This window comes from Gobius niger (genome assembly GCF_951799975.1).
Source record: "Gobius niger genome assembly, chromosome: 13".
NCBI lineage: Eukaryota > Metazoa > Chordata > Actinopteri > Gobiiformes > Gobiidae > Gobius > Gobius niger.
In genome coordinates, this window is record NC_136864.1 from 13,661,141 (window position 1) to 13,678,003 (window position 16,863).

Here is a 16,863-nt window from a genome sequence, read left to right on the forward strand (position 1 = left end):
TAACAGCTACCGGCTTCTCCGCGCCCCAGGGAAAGGCACAGAGGCGAGGCAGGCGCCCGCTCACAGGCCCGAGCCCGCGGTAAACACACAAAAGACCACGCTCTCGCCGGATGTCCGAGATAACCTTTTTCAGAGCAAATTACACGCCATTGTAAAAGTTAACAACTGTGGGTCTAATTTATGAGGAACCATGCCTGCACCTTGTACGGGAGTGTGTGAGTAATGAAGAAAATGAAATATAATCTAACAGTGTTTCCCGCGCGGTCGGTAGAGTTGATTCTTTCCTCGGCGTTTGGGAACTAAAGCTGAAAGATTCATCTGTCACCCATAGTTTCCCCTCTGTATCTTCCTAAATCGCCTGCACCTCGGGGAGACCCACCCACACCGTTACAACAGCAGAGCACGTAATGCACATTTAAACACTTGCACTGGGGACCTCTGCATGTGCTGCAGTCAATATCAAAGTCAACTGTAGCCAGGTAGCAGGTCTATAAAGGCGAGCTGCTAAATAAGAAATCATAATGAAATCAGGGGACTTTTCTATTTTCCCCTTTAAATCAAGCACAAAACGTCTTGTTCATTTACTGTCAATGGGCATGTGGGATTTAAAAATGTTTTGATTTTACAATATAGCAACAATTTATTCTTAACAATGCATTTTGGCTGAAGGTGTGTGGCGTTATGCAGCGAACAGCTGTCGAGAGACGAAACTTTTTATTCCCTGTGGAGCCCATTTGATAAGACAGAGTGAGTGTAAAGATCGAAACAGGTGCTATATAAACATTTCTCTGAGGTTTATTTTTTATTTGGCTTAAAACGGCCCAGAAATGTGAGAGACAAATTCTCCGATCTGACTGCAGGGTTAAATGTATATTTAAATGTGCACACAATCATTTGGTAGTAATCATTTTTCAAATGTTTTTCTTGAAATGTAAAAAAGTAGACAGTAATTTAGCCACTGCCCCTTCACGTTTGTGCCTGTCCTGAGAGAGGACGGAGCAGAGGAGACAAGACAGACACTGAGCCTATAAGGTCCTGCATATGTAACATAACACAAATGACATTATCTGAACTTCAAACATGTTTTATAGATATAGGGACAATATTTATGTATATATTTAAAACAGTGCCAACAGTGTCGTCTACCATATTTTACTTTTTATATTTCATCTTATTTAATGTAATAACTCTGTATGCATGCCCTTATAGCCTTATAGTTGAAAGTTTTAGGGCTTATTTCTATCTAAATTCTGTGTTATATGTTTTTCGTCGTACGTCTGCAATGAGAAAAAATTCTAGTTTGTGAACCTGTTCTCAAACAATGACAATAAAAACTATTCTGATTCGGACTCTAAAGACCTATTGCCAAACTAAGCTAAAGTATGAGCCGAAAAGCTTTAAAACAGGCACTTAGATGAATTGTTGCCTATTCAATAGAATGACTCAATTTCAAGGTTATATAGGTCAACGTAACCGGCAGCATCCTGTCAATAAATATTATTAGTATTATGGTATCACTTTCTTTTACAGTACCTTGATACGTTGAACTAAATTTAGTACCGTGTAATGTGCTCTGTAACAATCGTAATAACTTGTACCTATGGGTTAGATACACAATGTAATAACTTGTATTAGTATTTTGTAGGTACATAATGTAATAGGACACGAGACCCGTAGGTTTAGGCTTAAGGTTAGAGTTAGAGTTATGTCTTATTACATGATGTACCTACAAACTACAAATACATATTATTCCATTGTGTATCAAGCCAGTAGGTACAAGTTATAACACATTGTTACAGAGCACATTACATTGCACTAAAGTTAGTTAGGGGCAATATATCAAGGGTACTGTAAAATAAAGTGTTACCATTATTAATATTAGTATTAGTATTAGTACTAACAAAACAAAAAAAACTTTTAGGCTCATAATCACATGGGACACCAGAGTATGGAGAGTCCAAATGTAACATTACGCATTAAGGGTGCCACAAAGTATACGTGTAATACGTGCAAAGAACCTCTGGCTTAGAGAATAAAAAATAGACAAATACATTTGTATTAATAAGAAACACCTGAGCCTCAAGAGTCTCAATAGAGCCTGTGTAAAACACTGCAGGCCTGCACTGTTCGGTGCACTGATATAAAGTTGTATTTTTGTATTTTATTGTTTGTATTTTTATTGTTTATTGTTTATAGTAGTAAAGTAATATCCCAATACATACAGTACTGCAACACCGGGATTGTTTTTTGCCTAGTTTTTGTCAATACCCGGCTCTCACTTATTCGTTTTATTAGCTTTTCAACCAGTATTTCCAAGACGGCCATCATGGGTTTCTGGCAATATGTCTCGACAATAAGACTTCATTTATTGCACTCAATCGCCACGACTTGCTCTCCACTCAAAACAGACCAGACAAGGTGCTCGGACTCGGACCTGGGGAGAGATTTTCCGGGGCTTTAGGACTTGTGCAGTGTCTTGCCGATATTGCGGCAGCCCGAGCGTGAAATAAAAGTAAATGGGCAGACCGGCCAAGGCGACATATATCTTCGTTTCTCTGAAGGCGATGGGGGACAGAGAGTGGACCGGAGCGAGCGGCGCACACAAAACACGACAGGACCTGATTCAGAAAAGAGCCGACCCAAGCACTTTTCTCCAACCAGTCGATGAGTCTCTTAGCAGGCTACTTCTTTACATTTTGTTTAGCTTGCACACGGACATTACCCTCTGCATTCACTTGCATTATCATCTAGGGAAGCACGGTTTTGAAAGATAAAAAAATATATACTGTGCCCTTTCCGTAACAAGTATTGCAATTGCGATTAGGTTTGCAACTGATGTTTTACAATCACATCACATGGACGCTTTTAATATGAAAGAGAAAACTGCAATATGGGTTAGTGTTAAGCTCAGACAAGAATCACATGCATTTCAGATCACGATTTCAGAGGTGTAAACTACAGTCTTAGCAGGTTTTATACATAAAAGGCGAGGAGAAAACGACTGCAACATTTACATTTACGCAGCCCTATTAAACAACGCACATCACAAGCCATTCTGCTTCAGTTCCACTTGTATGTGACTTTTACAGTTATCAATTTAGGTTGAAGAGATTTGCATTAGACATAAGCGGAGCTGAGCCACTTTTTGCCACTAAAGATTACCAAAGCTGGGAGTGCTGACCAGCTGGCCAATGTGCGCAGTGGGAGTTTCATTTAGGTTTTCACTCGTATATTAGTATAATGGCAAAACATTTACCACATGACTGTTATCAGATAGAACTAGGCCTATATAATTAAATTTAATTATAGAATTTTAGGGATCATTGACTCGGGAAAGGCCTGCCACAGGGAAAAGAGGAAAGCTACTTTTGTAAAAGGCAAAACAACCTAAAGTCCCACACGCCTCTCTCAGCTAATACTGCGTGTGCACTGAGAGATTACTTTTAATATTTAAAATGAAAAGATGTAATAATTTTAATAAATGGAAGAGCTATCCCTGAGGTACGATACAACATTGCAGCACAAAAGGAAGACGTCATTGGCTTTAAATAATCTATTGTGTGGCGTGCCAGAGGTGCAGCGCAGGGTTTGGCCAGGCGCGTGGCAGGTGTTCTACAGCACTTTGACCTCAATCCCATTTGTACCCGTGCCAACTAAATGAATGCGAGTGAAGGAGAGTGACATTTTTACAGCCACAAATCTACGCTAATAGAAGCACATCCTCATAAGCTCGGCACAGGAAGCAGCTGCTAAGTTCACGGAATCGCTCCAGTGCATAAAAGATGCTTGCCGCTGTAATGTCAGCATCCATCAAGTGAACCAAACCTCAAATGATCAACCTGATACAGACAGGCTTCTCTCTGAGCCACTTTTAATATTCTCACGGATGAGAGACGGCACACAAACAGACGAAGAGTGGAGACTAGGCAACCTGCTGCAGCCAGAAATAGCAGTGGCCAAGGACAAGGAGCTGCGCTGAGCAGGCCAGCCGCTCCGGGGCAGCCTCTGATCGCGACACAGCGACCGACCGGCATAACAATAAAGAGAAGCGACAAATGAACTTCAAGGGCTATTAACTGCGCTAATACAGAAAATAACATAAAACAGATGCTTTCAGGGCCTCAAAGGTAGACCAACATCATTTTACACCCAAACCATCTGCTGGTGCATTTAATACCACACGACTAACTCCACTTCAATCAACGTCAGTCTAAACGGACTTCCCCAAACGGACCTTAGCAGAAGATTTATTATACGTTATGACTGCACAAAAAACAGACATTATAGCACAAAGCATGTGTTAAGCCTATAATCCCAGAAATAAACTCCACTGGCAGCTTGATTCATACAATACAGAATATTGGAAATGACTTTGCAGAGTGAGGGGGGGTCATACCTGGGGTTTCCGCGCAGGGCGGCGTGGTGCAGGGCGTTAAAGCCGTTATTGTTGGTGATGGTGACGTCTGCACCAGCTTCTAGCAGGACCGAGAGCATGTCATCTCTCTTTTTACTGATGGCATCGTGTAGAGGCGTGTCTCCTTCAGAGTCCTAAAGGTACAAAATGATCTCAAATGACTTTAACCTCTAAAGAAAGCGACTTCTTGATTGTTTAGTTTATTTCATTGTCACTGTGGTGCTTTACGACTGTATAGTTTTATAATCAAAATACCTGTAGACTTGGATGGCAGCCAAAGTCCAGCAGCGTTTTGACCACCTGTAGGTGACCTTTGTTGACGGCTATATGTAAAGGAGTTTGTCTTCTCTTATTTCTTGCATTCAGATCAGCTCCTCCCCTTTGCAGCACCTCAATGACAGAGCCCTCATCACCAAAGGCTGCGTGGTGCACTGCCCGGTCTCCGTCTTTGTCCTGAGTCAATGACATTACAGCAGATTCACTCACTGTGGGCTCTATAACCGTTTTATTTACACCCACTGACATGTACAATGCATTTACAAAGTGCTAAGTACATTTCCTTAACGTCACTAACCTCAGCCTCCAGGTCCACACTGTGTTTAAGCAGAAGCTTCAGAACATCCACATGTCCGTTCTGACTGGCTGCCTGCATGGCAGTATGTCCAGCACACTGTCCATTTACCTAAAACACAGGGAAAATGACCACATTATGAGAAAACATGACGTCATGGCCGAGGCTTTATATAGACCTGCAATCTTCTGAATTAGCCCTTTACACTGATGGAGTATTTGTATGAGTGGATTTGTATGCACGGCTATGTGCGCATGTTTCATCACCAACTGCAGCACTGCAAAAACTCAAGAGCATGAATATTAATGTGGAGTCCTTTGGGAGTCTGAGACATCTCTTGTCCTGGCGAGCGGATCACTTGGTCTGGCTCAATGTGCTCAGCTTTAAGCAAATAATTTCACTGAAAGGCAGTGGGGCATCTGGCCAGCTCGCACCAATGACACACACACGCGCCCTCCCAACGCCCAGCGACGACAGCTTTTTATTACAGCCTTGACGTAATGGTCACTTCTCATAACAGACACGTGTCCTTTGGCAGAGAGGTTACTCTCGGGTTCACCATTAATCACAATCAAATCAAAGTCGCAATTTCAATGGTTACAACCAGCAAATGGCAAAACCAATACAATAGCCTTTGAATAGAAACATTTCCCGTTCCTAAGGAGTCTTCTCTGTTTAAAACCTGTTCATACTGTGGTTTGACCTCTACAAGCATGTTCTGGAAGACCTGAGGTTCTTGTTTAACTTTTGCAGTTTATTTCCATCTTCTCTCCTCACAATACGTGTCTGAATAATCACACTTGCATATTTAGCTAATAATGCGCCGCAGTAGTGTTCAGAGTGGAGTTCTAGTGTTGTGTGTGGAGCTGGGCTCGTGGGGTGTGCAGGTTTGAACCTGTGCTTTAGAGTCAAGCTGATGCTGCAGTGCACACCAGCGCTCTTTGTGCATCCTCTGGCTTAGTACTTTTCAGATTGAGAGAAATGCAGAAGTGGGAAGATCTCAGAGCTACTTCCCACGAGACCACCTCAATACGCCAACAAGTCTACGCTTTGAAGCTCATATCTTCCCTATTAAGTTAGTTTGTTTCCGGATACTGCAATCACTTTCACTTACATCCACGTCAGGTCTCTTTAGGATATCCTCCACTTTGGCCAGATCGCCGTTTGCTGCTGCTTTCACGAGCTCTTCATTGATATCCCCTGACTCCTGTGTCTCAAACAGCTTTTTCAGCAACTGGGACAGACGCTCTGGTCAAGAAGACAACAAACAAAATGAATGCGTGTAGTTGTCAAAAAAAACAAGTCCAAGCAGCAGACAGGGCAAATGTGCCTCTACAGCCTCTATCTGTGTTGCATGTTGATGTGCGCAGTACCTCCAGAGGCGTTGCTGACAGCAGAGCCAGAGGGAGCAATCTTAGTGACAGCGGCAGGATTGTACGTCCAGGAGGTTCCACAAACTTCCACCTTTAAATCACTGTCAGAGTAGATTTGCTGCACGCGGCCCACTTTGCCCAGGGTCTGTTGATAAATGGTGACAAAGGGATAAGTACCATGAAGAAGATTTACAGTGCATGCGACGATTTGCATTTTGCATATCATCAGGCAAAAACTGGCTTTAGAATCATGTTACTTCACAATATAAACACAACCAAAATACTAACTTTCATGCTCCTGTTTTAGCTGAATTATACATTTTATATTTTATTGGCATAAGATACAGTTGCAATTGTGCTGATTAATAAATACCATATTTTCTGGATTACAAATCTCCCTTTTTTTTTCATAGTTTGGCTGGGGGTGCGACTGATACTGAGGTGCGACTTATAGTCCAGAAAATAGATATATAGATCATTTTTACACTCTGTTAAGTACCGATTTGTACTTGGAAGGTTTTATGAGGTGACATTTGATGTGAAAGTTTTAGAAACCATTAACTTGAATGCTTAATACAATACCAAACTCAAAGTAGAAGTTTTCATGCAGTACTGTATCTACAATTTGATTCACCACATATATTGATTTCCTGCATATAAGACATCCAGTTGTGCTCTATTGCAAACCGGTCTTTTTTAAGTGTATTTTACTGTCAGGAATTCTTCGTTTAATGACTCGTCATAATAATATTTTCAATCTAAAAAAAAAAAAAATGCCAAAAGCAATAACACTAAAACCGCTGAGCAAAGACTTCATCTCCTCAATCATTTTCCTCGTGGACAGAAGAAGAATGCGGTGGAAGACTCTTTCCAATTTGAATTACATCACGGTGATTACAGCGACATGACACAGAGGCTCTCAGACGGTGGAGCGGGACGGTCCTGACGGTGCCATCAATAACAGTGACTGCGGCAGCACAACAGCAGCGGGCGGCCAGCAGCTTTGGTTAGTGATCAAAGCTACAGCCCATCTCAGGGTTTAAGGCTCATTAGCTGCTGAGGGGGGCCGCTTTGGCAGGGACAGGAGGCATATTGGAGGAGACCATCGTTACATAACCCAAGGCGCGCTGGGCAGCTACGGATAAACTTCATAATAGGTGAGGAATAGAAGTCTCAGAGCGAGCGCCATAAAATGATTTGATGAATCATGTCAATAAAAGAGCAATATTTCTGTACAAATGCTGCGGCTGCCACTGCAGAGAGCCCAGAACAATTGGAAACCACAGACTGGGACCGTATAAAACGATTTGAAAAGAAACGAGCGCAGAAGTGATCTAATTTACATTTGTATTTTTCTAAAGCATAGGGGTTGTGTGTGTTCTTACAGGCAGCATGGCCTCGGCCCACTCCCCGTGACCTCTCTGGAGGAGCTTGATGCGGTCGATGTCGTAGCAGATCTGGACCAGGTCTCCAACCATGAACTGAGAGGTGCCCCCCTCCGCCCCGGCCGCCACCTCTCCGCTCCGGACCACGTTGGCTTTCGTGAGAACGGCAGGATTGAACGTCCATCTGAAACGAGCGCAGTGATGGAATCAGACAGCGGCTCGAATGAAACAAACTTCAGAAGAAATTGTATCAGGCATAACATGCACAGCGAGGAGCGTCTGCGCATCCACAAACTTTGTGATTGTATCTCATCATGAGAAGTACCGCAATGGCGCGCAGTATTCCAGACTGACTCAAATCTGAAACTTTAAAGCCGCACACATTTACTGCATTTTTACTTTACAGCATTATAATGTATTTTTACTTTACAACATTTTACTGTATTTTTACTTTACAGCATTTTACTGTATTTTGAAGTACGCCACATTCATATGCTTGCACAGCGGCCCGTAGTTACTGATTAGACACCTGTCAAGTCAAGTCAATGGGGAAAATGAATGAGATTTTGTCATATTATAAGCATACACCGAGCAAAACGCAAACCGTCCTTTCACATAACCATTCCGGTGTCCGGTGTAATACCTGTTTCCACTGGGGTACTGCACCACGATGTCATGGTCTTCGTCTATGCCGCACACGGTGCCCGTGGTGGTGAGGGTCTCGAACATCCCGTCGGTCCAGCCGCCGTGACCGTGCTGAAGAGACTGCACTATCTCCAGGTCCAGGTCTATGTTGACCAGGTCCCCGATCTGCAGACCGCCTGGATTCCTGTTCCCATTCTGTTCACCTGGAATAAGCGCAGTAAAATAAGAACCACAGTCTAAACTAGGAAGTAAAATGTCCATGCTTTAATGTGTTTAAAGGTTTGTGAAATATGAAGAATTTACCAATGCTTTACGAAGTGCTTTATAGTGGGTAGTTATTATCAAGTGTTGCCATTAATTCTACTTGTGCATGTGAACTTTAAAGTCAGAGGACTGTGCGGTGCTGCCCTCTAGTGCCCAAAGTCATCTTACTACATTTGAGGTTCGCCCAGTGCCCTTGAATTCACTGCACCAGAACATAGGTGAGAATGGTGCATTAATGACGGTACACAAGCTCCTCGTGGTTTCATACCTAAGACAGGACAGTGGTCTCTGTAGAACGAGCCTCCTTTGGCGTCTTGGACACACTTCAGATCCGACTGAAAAGAAAAATGAAAAGAAACTCGATTAAAGAGTTATAACGCTGGATAATAAACTTCTCCATACACACATGAGACGGCGTTATTGACGTAGCCGCATGGATAGTCAACAATATCATAGGAGCGTGGCCCAAGGGTATGACAGGACAATGAAATACTACAGCGCTTCATATCGTTTGTGATGACTCAGACGTTAGAGGGCACAGATGAGAGTGTGAGGCAGAACGCGCATTCCTCTGCACTGATGGAGCACAAGTCTCAACAAACAGAGACACCAACAAAGAATTTAAACACACTACTATTCAGGCAGGGCACCAAGAAGCAGTGATGTACAGTAGAGTAGAAGATCGCTTTAAAATAGTAAGTGTCCAAAAGCTGTGTATTTTCAAGCAGCTTTGTTATAGCAATATATAATGCAATATAGTTTATTGCATTAAAAGCTAGGCTGGGTAAGAATAGGACACTCATCTCTAGGTGTAGAACACTTTGGAAGCTATGGAAAGCCGCCCGCAATACAACGTTCCGGTACCCATCACCAGAAAAGGATTACTCTACTGTACTGTTTTTTTTTGTTTATTTCAAGCTCATGTAAGAAATAACTTTAACATTCCTGTGTATAGTTGTCCAGAATCATACATGTCATACGTAACCAGGAACATAAGTATCCAATACAGTATACAAACATGTACAAAAATGCTTGAAAAGGAGTGGAAAGATCAGTTGACGGAGAAAATCGGAGAGTCCTGTGTAAACCGAACACAAAACAGGTACAGGAATCGAACCCGGGACAGTCTTAATGTAAGCTAACTACTCAGTCATCTAGGCGCGATGATTTCATTGTGAATCCAGAAAATCATTTGATGGACTTTTAGGAAACATTTTGTAAAAGTGAGACAAACTTGATCAACCAGGATGTCTGGGGGGTCTAAAACATATGCCATATCTGTCTGAATATCATTTCATTTATTATAATTACAAAAGACAAATCTACAAACTCCTACTGGCCTCTTTCATGAAAGGGCCAGGTCAAGCTCAACCACTCAACCAATGGCGTTGCCTCTTTTTATTTGAGGCGCGTGTGCAGCGGCACTCGGTGAAAGCCCCTCTGCTCCAGTCTGACCTCAGTGTTGACGCTCTTTCCCCCCCAAATACCAGAACGGACAGATTTGGCCTTTCTCATGCAGATGTCTTCCTCTTCCAGCTGCCCCGAACAACTGCGTCCTACCAAGCAGCCTGCGCAGTCCGCACAATAGACCAGAAGCAGATGAAAAGAAAGGCGCACAAAGGCAACCTCCGAGAAGTGTGTGCGACTGTGCGTGTTTGTAAAGAGGGGGGGTTAGGTCGCACTCACCATCCCCTCGAAGCCAACTCGGTACAGGTTTTTGGCACCATTGTCCCAGAGCACATAGGCAGCGCTGTGAGGACTGGCCGCGCTCCAATCCTGGATCTCAGTCACCTGCAGAGAAGGAGAAGAGTGTTAGCTAATTGATTTGTTTTTGTCCTGCGAGAGCAAAGACAGCAAATTGAATAAAGGATTTGACACAATGTGGACGAGAAAGAAAGTCGCTCTGTACGCTGCAATATGCTGCAGGTGTAGGTATTGGGACCAGCAGCAGACAATACAATAGCTAATCTAATTTGGTGAGTTAATCTTTTCTGTGGTCGATCAAGCTTAGTGTTTGAGTGACAACTAAGAAGATGGGGAGACAATAAGCTGGAAGCCTTGACAAAAGGAAATGTACACTCCTAGGTTTAAAATTTCACTTTGTTTGTAACTGTCTCGGCCTCACACAGGCCCCATTGTAATTGTAACAAAGAATAACAGAAGTCCTTGGCAGATTTAAAGGAAAATCTATACATAACACCGTCTGCTGTATTAACTCTTACATTCCCAAAGTGCGAAGAAATATTAGAAATGGGAGTCACTGTGGTGAGATGTAATTACACTTTGATTATGAGGGCCACCATTACATTTGATTAAGTTCCCCCTGCACTGGAATCTTAAAAGTCAATGCTAAAGTTGTTCTTTCGGCTTGTTGTGTAGAAAACAAGTGAAAATCTTTAACAATAGTAATTAAAGATGCCTAACCACATTGGAGATGAAGAAAAAAGTTCAGTCTGGACAAACTTGGCAAAAGTATTATCCGTATTTTATATCTATACATCTATCCAGGCGCCTGCGAAGTTAACAGCTCTGCTAAGGAACGGAAAGCAAAGATGAAGCCATTTCAGACTAATTATTTTCTATGGCGGCCTTGAGGATGATCAATTCCATCTTGATGAATACAGGGAGCTTCCTTGCATCAATATCTATATCAATTTTCTATTAAGCGCACTCAAAACAGGAAAAGTAGATTAATGGTATGGACTGTCACAGTGTAACAAATGATGTTACTGTCTATGATAATTTATGATTATGATTAGGGGCGTGAAAACGCATTGTGATGCTTAAATGTGACAATGGGTATTGAACAGGAGAGACTTTTAACCTGTATTATCAAACTGCAGGACTGCGGTGATTTTAAGCTTATAAACTTTATTTCTTATATGTTAAATGGTGGGGGAAATAAGCACCATCAAATTCCTTAACGATAATAATAAAGAACAAATTGATTACATGCAAGCCTATTACTAGTGAATTGCTGTGTGAGCCCTGAATGAGGTCAACTGTATTTCACTGGTCACTGCGTCATCCACCTACGGCCCATAGTTACTGAAAGAGTGAATGTATGACAACATTGTAAATGATAGTCAAGAAAAAAAAGTGTAGTAAAGAACTTCTATGAAATGCTTTGCCTTCAGTAAACCCTAAACCAAATCATTAAATGATATTTTTCCCTTCCAGAGCTGATTAATGTTCCTGAAGAGGACATATTCACGCTGTACGCAGCATATCTCAGCTGCAGGGCATCCAGTGTTTTCTGAGGAGCATATTGCTTACAGCATCATAAACAGTAATGAGATGTGCCATTAAATAACAGGAGTAAAATCAAGTCTTAAATTGCCTGAGGGGGCTCTTAAATTGAAAACTCAGGGGTCTGGACCCGAGTCAAAATAAAACCTCTTTACAACAATGATCTTGTGTTAATCTAAATAAGCTGTGCTCAGCAACATCAGACAATGTGCTGCTCTCAAGGATGTTTTTTAAATGAGAATTACCCACATTATCCAAAGGAAGGAGGAAAAAGTAAATTACAAAGAGAAGAAAAGGTAATCTCTCTAATCAAAACATTCTAGTTTTAACATCAACAGTAAAAACTTAATTAGGCATTAGAGTTGAAAATAGACAAATTTGCCTCTTAATATTTTACAGGTTTGTATTGCTGTTTAATCACGTGCAAAGCATTGGGACTAAAACATTCTGCATTCTCGGCAATGCACCTAAAAGACATTCCACAGTTCAGCTTCAGAAGACTTCGTTTGTCACCAGATTCATTTTAGCTTCCTTCTATTGTCAGCTCTGAGCGCAGATAAGAATCAAGGCTGAGTCACTCCCAGTCAAAAGGAGCACTGGCTCTGACATAGAAAACCACACTTCGAAATCTGCAGTTTTCAGAGTTAATAACTGCATTAAAAGCCCATGAATATTAAAAATCAGAGGCAAGACTTCACTTGTGCAAACCAAAACAATATCACTGTGAGTGTAATTAATACGTCCCATCAGTGAGGTGAACACACTTAAAGAGTGGGTTTGTGTGTGTAAAGTAGAGTGTCCTTTTGTGAACAGTTGTACCTTTCCTCTCCTGCCATTGCCCCCGTCCTGGTCTTCCCACTGCCAGTCCACTCCTCTCACCACTCGACCGCCGGCGAAGATCCCTCTGGCTGTGATTTTCTTGGACTTTCGACGAGACTCCAAAAGCACTCTGCCAAAAAAGGATCACAGTTTGTCAGAAAACAAAGTAAGTGCAAAGAGACGTTGTCTGGGTTTGCAAAACCAAATGAGGGAGGACTGATGAAACATGCACAGTTTTCCCCCCCTGGGGCAACACTAGAGCAGACAACCCTCAGAAGTAAACAGTCTTCCTTTACCACAAAGTGTCATTTTGGTGGAGGCTAATTTGAACAACTAGAAAAAGAGAATGAATGCCTTTGAAGGAGCAGAAAAAGTGGGTTTGGGGCCAGCACATTGTGACCAAAGCATCTGGTAAATCTTTTTGACAGTGACTAGGAATGAGTTACAGTTCAGTTATTTCAGTACCAGCACTTTATGACTAACAGTAATAACACCTGAACAATATGTTTGGTTCCTGCGTATGCGCAGGGCTGGGCAACGTGGCGATAAAACTCAAATCGTGATCTGATCTGATGCCTCTGGCGATCAGACAATTTAACACTCATTCCTCCAACTGATCGGCTTCCATTATCTCTGAGTGACACCACGATTTAAGTCGTGCAGTCACAGGTCTCTACTTCCTGAGAGCAACACAAAAATACTAGATACAGTGTCTTGAAATTATGATCTAAGCTATGAGTTATAAGTTGATTCATTTTTTCACATATCGGAGAATACCTGTACCTATACTGCATTAATCATCATCAAAAATCAGAAAATACATTCAAAATATAATATTTTAAAATATATATTTCTATTAATTACATAAAAAATACATAACAATATTTTTAAGCAATAGCATTAAAAAAAAATCATACATTTTTGGTATGTCTCACAAATGACAAACTAGGCATCAAACATTGGTGAGAAAAAGATAAATATTGTATTCAGCACCATTTTTCTTTAATAGCAGTTACTGTAGTACAATCATGCATAAAGGTACCCCTCAAGTATTTTAATTCACCTTTTGTAAGGTCCTTTTTTTCTAAAACAGAAAGTACATTTAGCTTCATACTTACTATATTCTAAAACAACTGAATTGTATCAAGTAGATTTCACATGACTATAGACCAAGAGTAAGGAAAGGAGAGGAGTTAACACTAAAATGTGAACCGCACTACAATTTAAGGGAGTTAACCATAAAATGCACTGAAAGGCTGTCAACGCAAAACAAATTGACAAGCATCATTAACCTTTGTGAGACAGTAACTTCACCCAAGACTTTTCAACAGCAGAGAGCTTTGAAGTCTAGCAGCTGAAGAGTGTCAGACCAAACTAATACTAACACTCTGGGCTCTAACTGCACCCCCTTAGCATTTAGCAAAAGACTTAAATGTGGTGCAACAAAGCTCGTCCCCACAGTGTCAGGGCGGTGCGAGCTGAAGACCATCCGCTCCCATTGTTCTTTATGCACGTCTGTCTCCCAGGGAAATAAAGTCACAGTCAGTTGAAAAGGCTGCCAGCTGTTCAGCCATGTGTTCAGCCTCTGTCTGGCTCTAGCAGACTTCAAAATATGCAGCATCATCATAACCAGGGTTTGCTGACTTAAATCGGACATTATTAACTTCAATACAATTTCAGGCCAGAATTGTGACAAAGTATGCAAAATAACATTTTGATAGGGCATAATCAAACTTTTACAAAAATCACACTCTTAAATGTGATCAATCTCATTTATTGTCATGGTGCTTCAGGTCTAAGTTGTCCTAAGTGGAAATTATTCTCTTTTGTATCACAGAAGCCATATCAGTAAGACATATTTAGAAAATTAAAATGTATAAATTATAAAATCGAGGCTGATCAATATGAGGGAAACCTGTGATGATCTTTTTTGCCATATTACACAACCCTAATTTTAAGACTGTGATATGGGACTCATTCCATTATTTAAGTTCTCATTGATTATCTGGTAACTATGAAGAAAAAACAGTTCTCTAGACATTAAACAAATCTACGAAGGATTTCAGAGGCTGGTCAGTTTAGTGACAGATCCTAAACAACACAGACTGTAACAAGGCCGAAGTGTTGCTTGGCAACAGAGGCTGGCTGCATGAGATATGTTCAATCTAAGACTCACAAAACAGGACATATCACAGAAATAAAGCCAACCCGAGGAGGGTTTGTCAGGCGGTTTTACTTGAGAAAAGTTTAAATGTAAAGCTGAATCAGAGTCGGACTAACCTCTCGCTGCCCGGGGTGGTGATCCTGTAGAAACGATGTCTGAGGTGATGCTTGTCTCCATGGTAACATGTAGTGCAGAGGTCGTAATTGGTGCATTCAGCACATTTCCAGCGAATACCAATAATGGGCTGTTGACGGCAGGTGTCACACATGGTTCCATCGTGCTTGATGCCTGTGAAGGGAGTGGTATTACATAAGTTGCAAAAAGTCAGATTCTACTATGAGATAGCATTGACAGATGTGTCCTATTCAGAAGTGTCATTACTTGTTTACTACAGGATGCATGCAATGTCTCAAGAGGTATCTAAATAATATGCAATGATTATGGGAAAACATAATCGGTGTGAACTGTTAAAAATATGTCCTCTGGCGACTTGTTTGAATGAAATAAACAAACGTTTGGCACCTTGATTATGTTCATCTTGTACTCGTGCATCAAAACTAGAGTTTGTATTTCTAAACGTGTCGTGCCATCCTTCAGAATAAAAGCATCAATGCAGACGCAAGTTTCAACAGAAACGTCTGCAGGAGATGGCGCATCAGGTGCGCACAGTTACCTGTAGGAGCACTGTCCAGTATCCTCACGTCGTAAGCTCCAGAGCAGCGGTAGTTTGCAGCGGTCCCGTTGTCCCACACCACGACCACCTCCTCTGGACTCTCAAAACTCCTGACGGTGCCCACATGTCCCTCTCCTCCGTCCTGTTTGCCCCACTTCCAGTCAGGTCCACGAACCACTCTGGCTCCAACTCCTTCCATCATCGCTCGGTTGTTCCTGCCCGTGGTCATTTAAGAGAATATGTTGCAATGCCACAGAACTTCAGCAGGCCAGACTGTGTGCTAGCCAGCTACTATCACGCCTTTTAGGCAGCTTTACAGACAAGTCTACTGAGAAATCAAACAATTCACTGGATTAGCCTGTTAGCAAAGTAGCTGGGTCTGCTATAAGGCTGTAAGAGCCTCTCTCCAAGTGTGCTACTTGTGCATCCGCACGGTCCCCAGTAAAGGAGAAAAACTAACCACACTGAATAAGAACAATTCACAACATTTCCGAGTTGATGGCAGTGCGCTCTTCTTCACACAAGGATGCAGCCTCTTCTACTTAGCAGCAGCAGGCTAGCGAGTCGGTGTAGCTAACTAATGCACAGTTAGCAGATACACCTCTGCTAAGTCCTTCTGCTGAAATAAAAATCACGAGGCAGTTTGTGCCTGTTGTAGTTGGGTTAAGTCCACTCAATGTCCACCTTTGTTAACCAGACACAGTTCTCAGGAGCCACTCAACACAGTAGTGTCGCCATTGTTGTAAATAATCGCTCAGACTCAGAAGCAACAACTAGCTTCAGACTCGAGCTGATCGACAAAGCCCGAAGAGGCGAGCGACTGGACAAAACAGCACGAAGCTTTCCGCTGCGCATGCGCCGTGCGCACCGAGGCCCACTGCAACTACATCAAACAAATCCATCTACACAGCTTTTTTATGCATAAAACACTATTTATTTATTTTATGTATTTTTAAACTATCGGGAAAATAAAACACACAACCACAATCTTTAGACTACAACTCTAAACTTGACTATAAGATTGTGGTAAGCCTCAAACACACAGCAAATCAACAAGTGTGTTGATGGAAACTGCATGTAGCCTATAGAAGCCCTTATTTGCTTTTATGTTGCTTGCTTTAAAGGATCATCATCATAGATACATTGCTGCACCTAGAGTGTAAGTAAGAAAGTAACAAATGAATATATTAAAAAGTAGAATTTTCATTTTTTAAAGACCCTCTGGATTTTATCATTACAAACATTGAAAGAGGAAGCCACTAAATTAAAATATTAGTTGTGATCCAAAGTCATTCCTTTACTTTTC

At 41.7% G+C, this 16,863-nt stretch overlaps 1 protein-coding gene across 6 annotated transcripts in view; it reads right to left on the reverse strand.

Moving 5' to 3' along the window:
- Positions 1-16,369, reverse strand: part of mib1 (MIB E3 ubiquitin protein ligase 1) — a 49,568-nt gene extending 33,199 nt beyond the window's left edge. For all 6 annotated transcript variants that reach the window (XM_079569058.1, XM_079569057.1, XM_079569056.1 and 3 more), the window contains exons 1-12: positions 15,558-16,369; positions 15,001-15,172; positions 12,721-12,850; positions 10,339-10,443; positions 8,921-8,987; positions 8,387-8,591; positions 7,744-7,927; positions 6,359-6,503; positions 6,100-6,233; positions 4,989-5,096; positions 4,670-4,867; positions 4,397-4,548 (exon numbers count right to left, since the gene is read on the reverse strand). In XM_079569058.1, coding sequence (XP_079425184.1) covers positions 4,397-4,548; positions 4,670-4,867; positions 4,989-5,096; positions 6,100-6,233; positions 6,359-6,503; positions 7,744-7,927; positions 8,387-8,591; positions 8,921-8,987; positions 10,339-10,443; positions 12,721-12,850; positions 15,001-15,172; positions 15,558-15,786 — 1,829 coding nt within the window. In that variant the 5' untranslated portion in view covers positions 15,787-16,369. The remainder of the gene's footprint in view (positions 1-4,396; positions 4,549-4,669; positions 4,868-4,988; positions 5,097-6,099; positions 6,234-6,358; positions 6,504-7,743; positions 7,928-8,386; positions 8,592-8,920; positions 8,988-10,338; positions 10,444-12,720; positions 12,851-15,000; positions 15,173-15,557) is intronic.
- Positions 16,370-16,863: the final 494 nt, after the last annotated feature.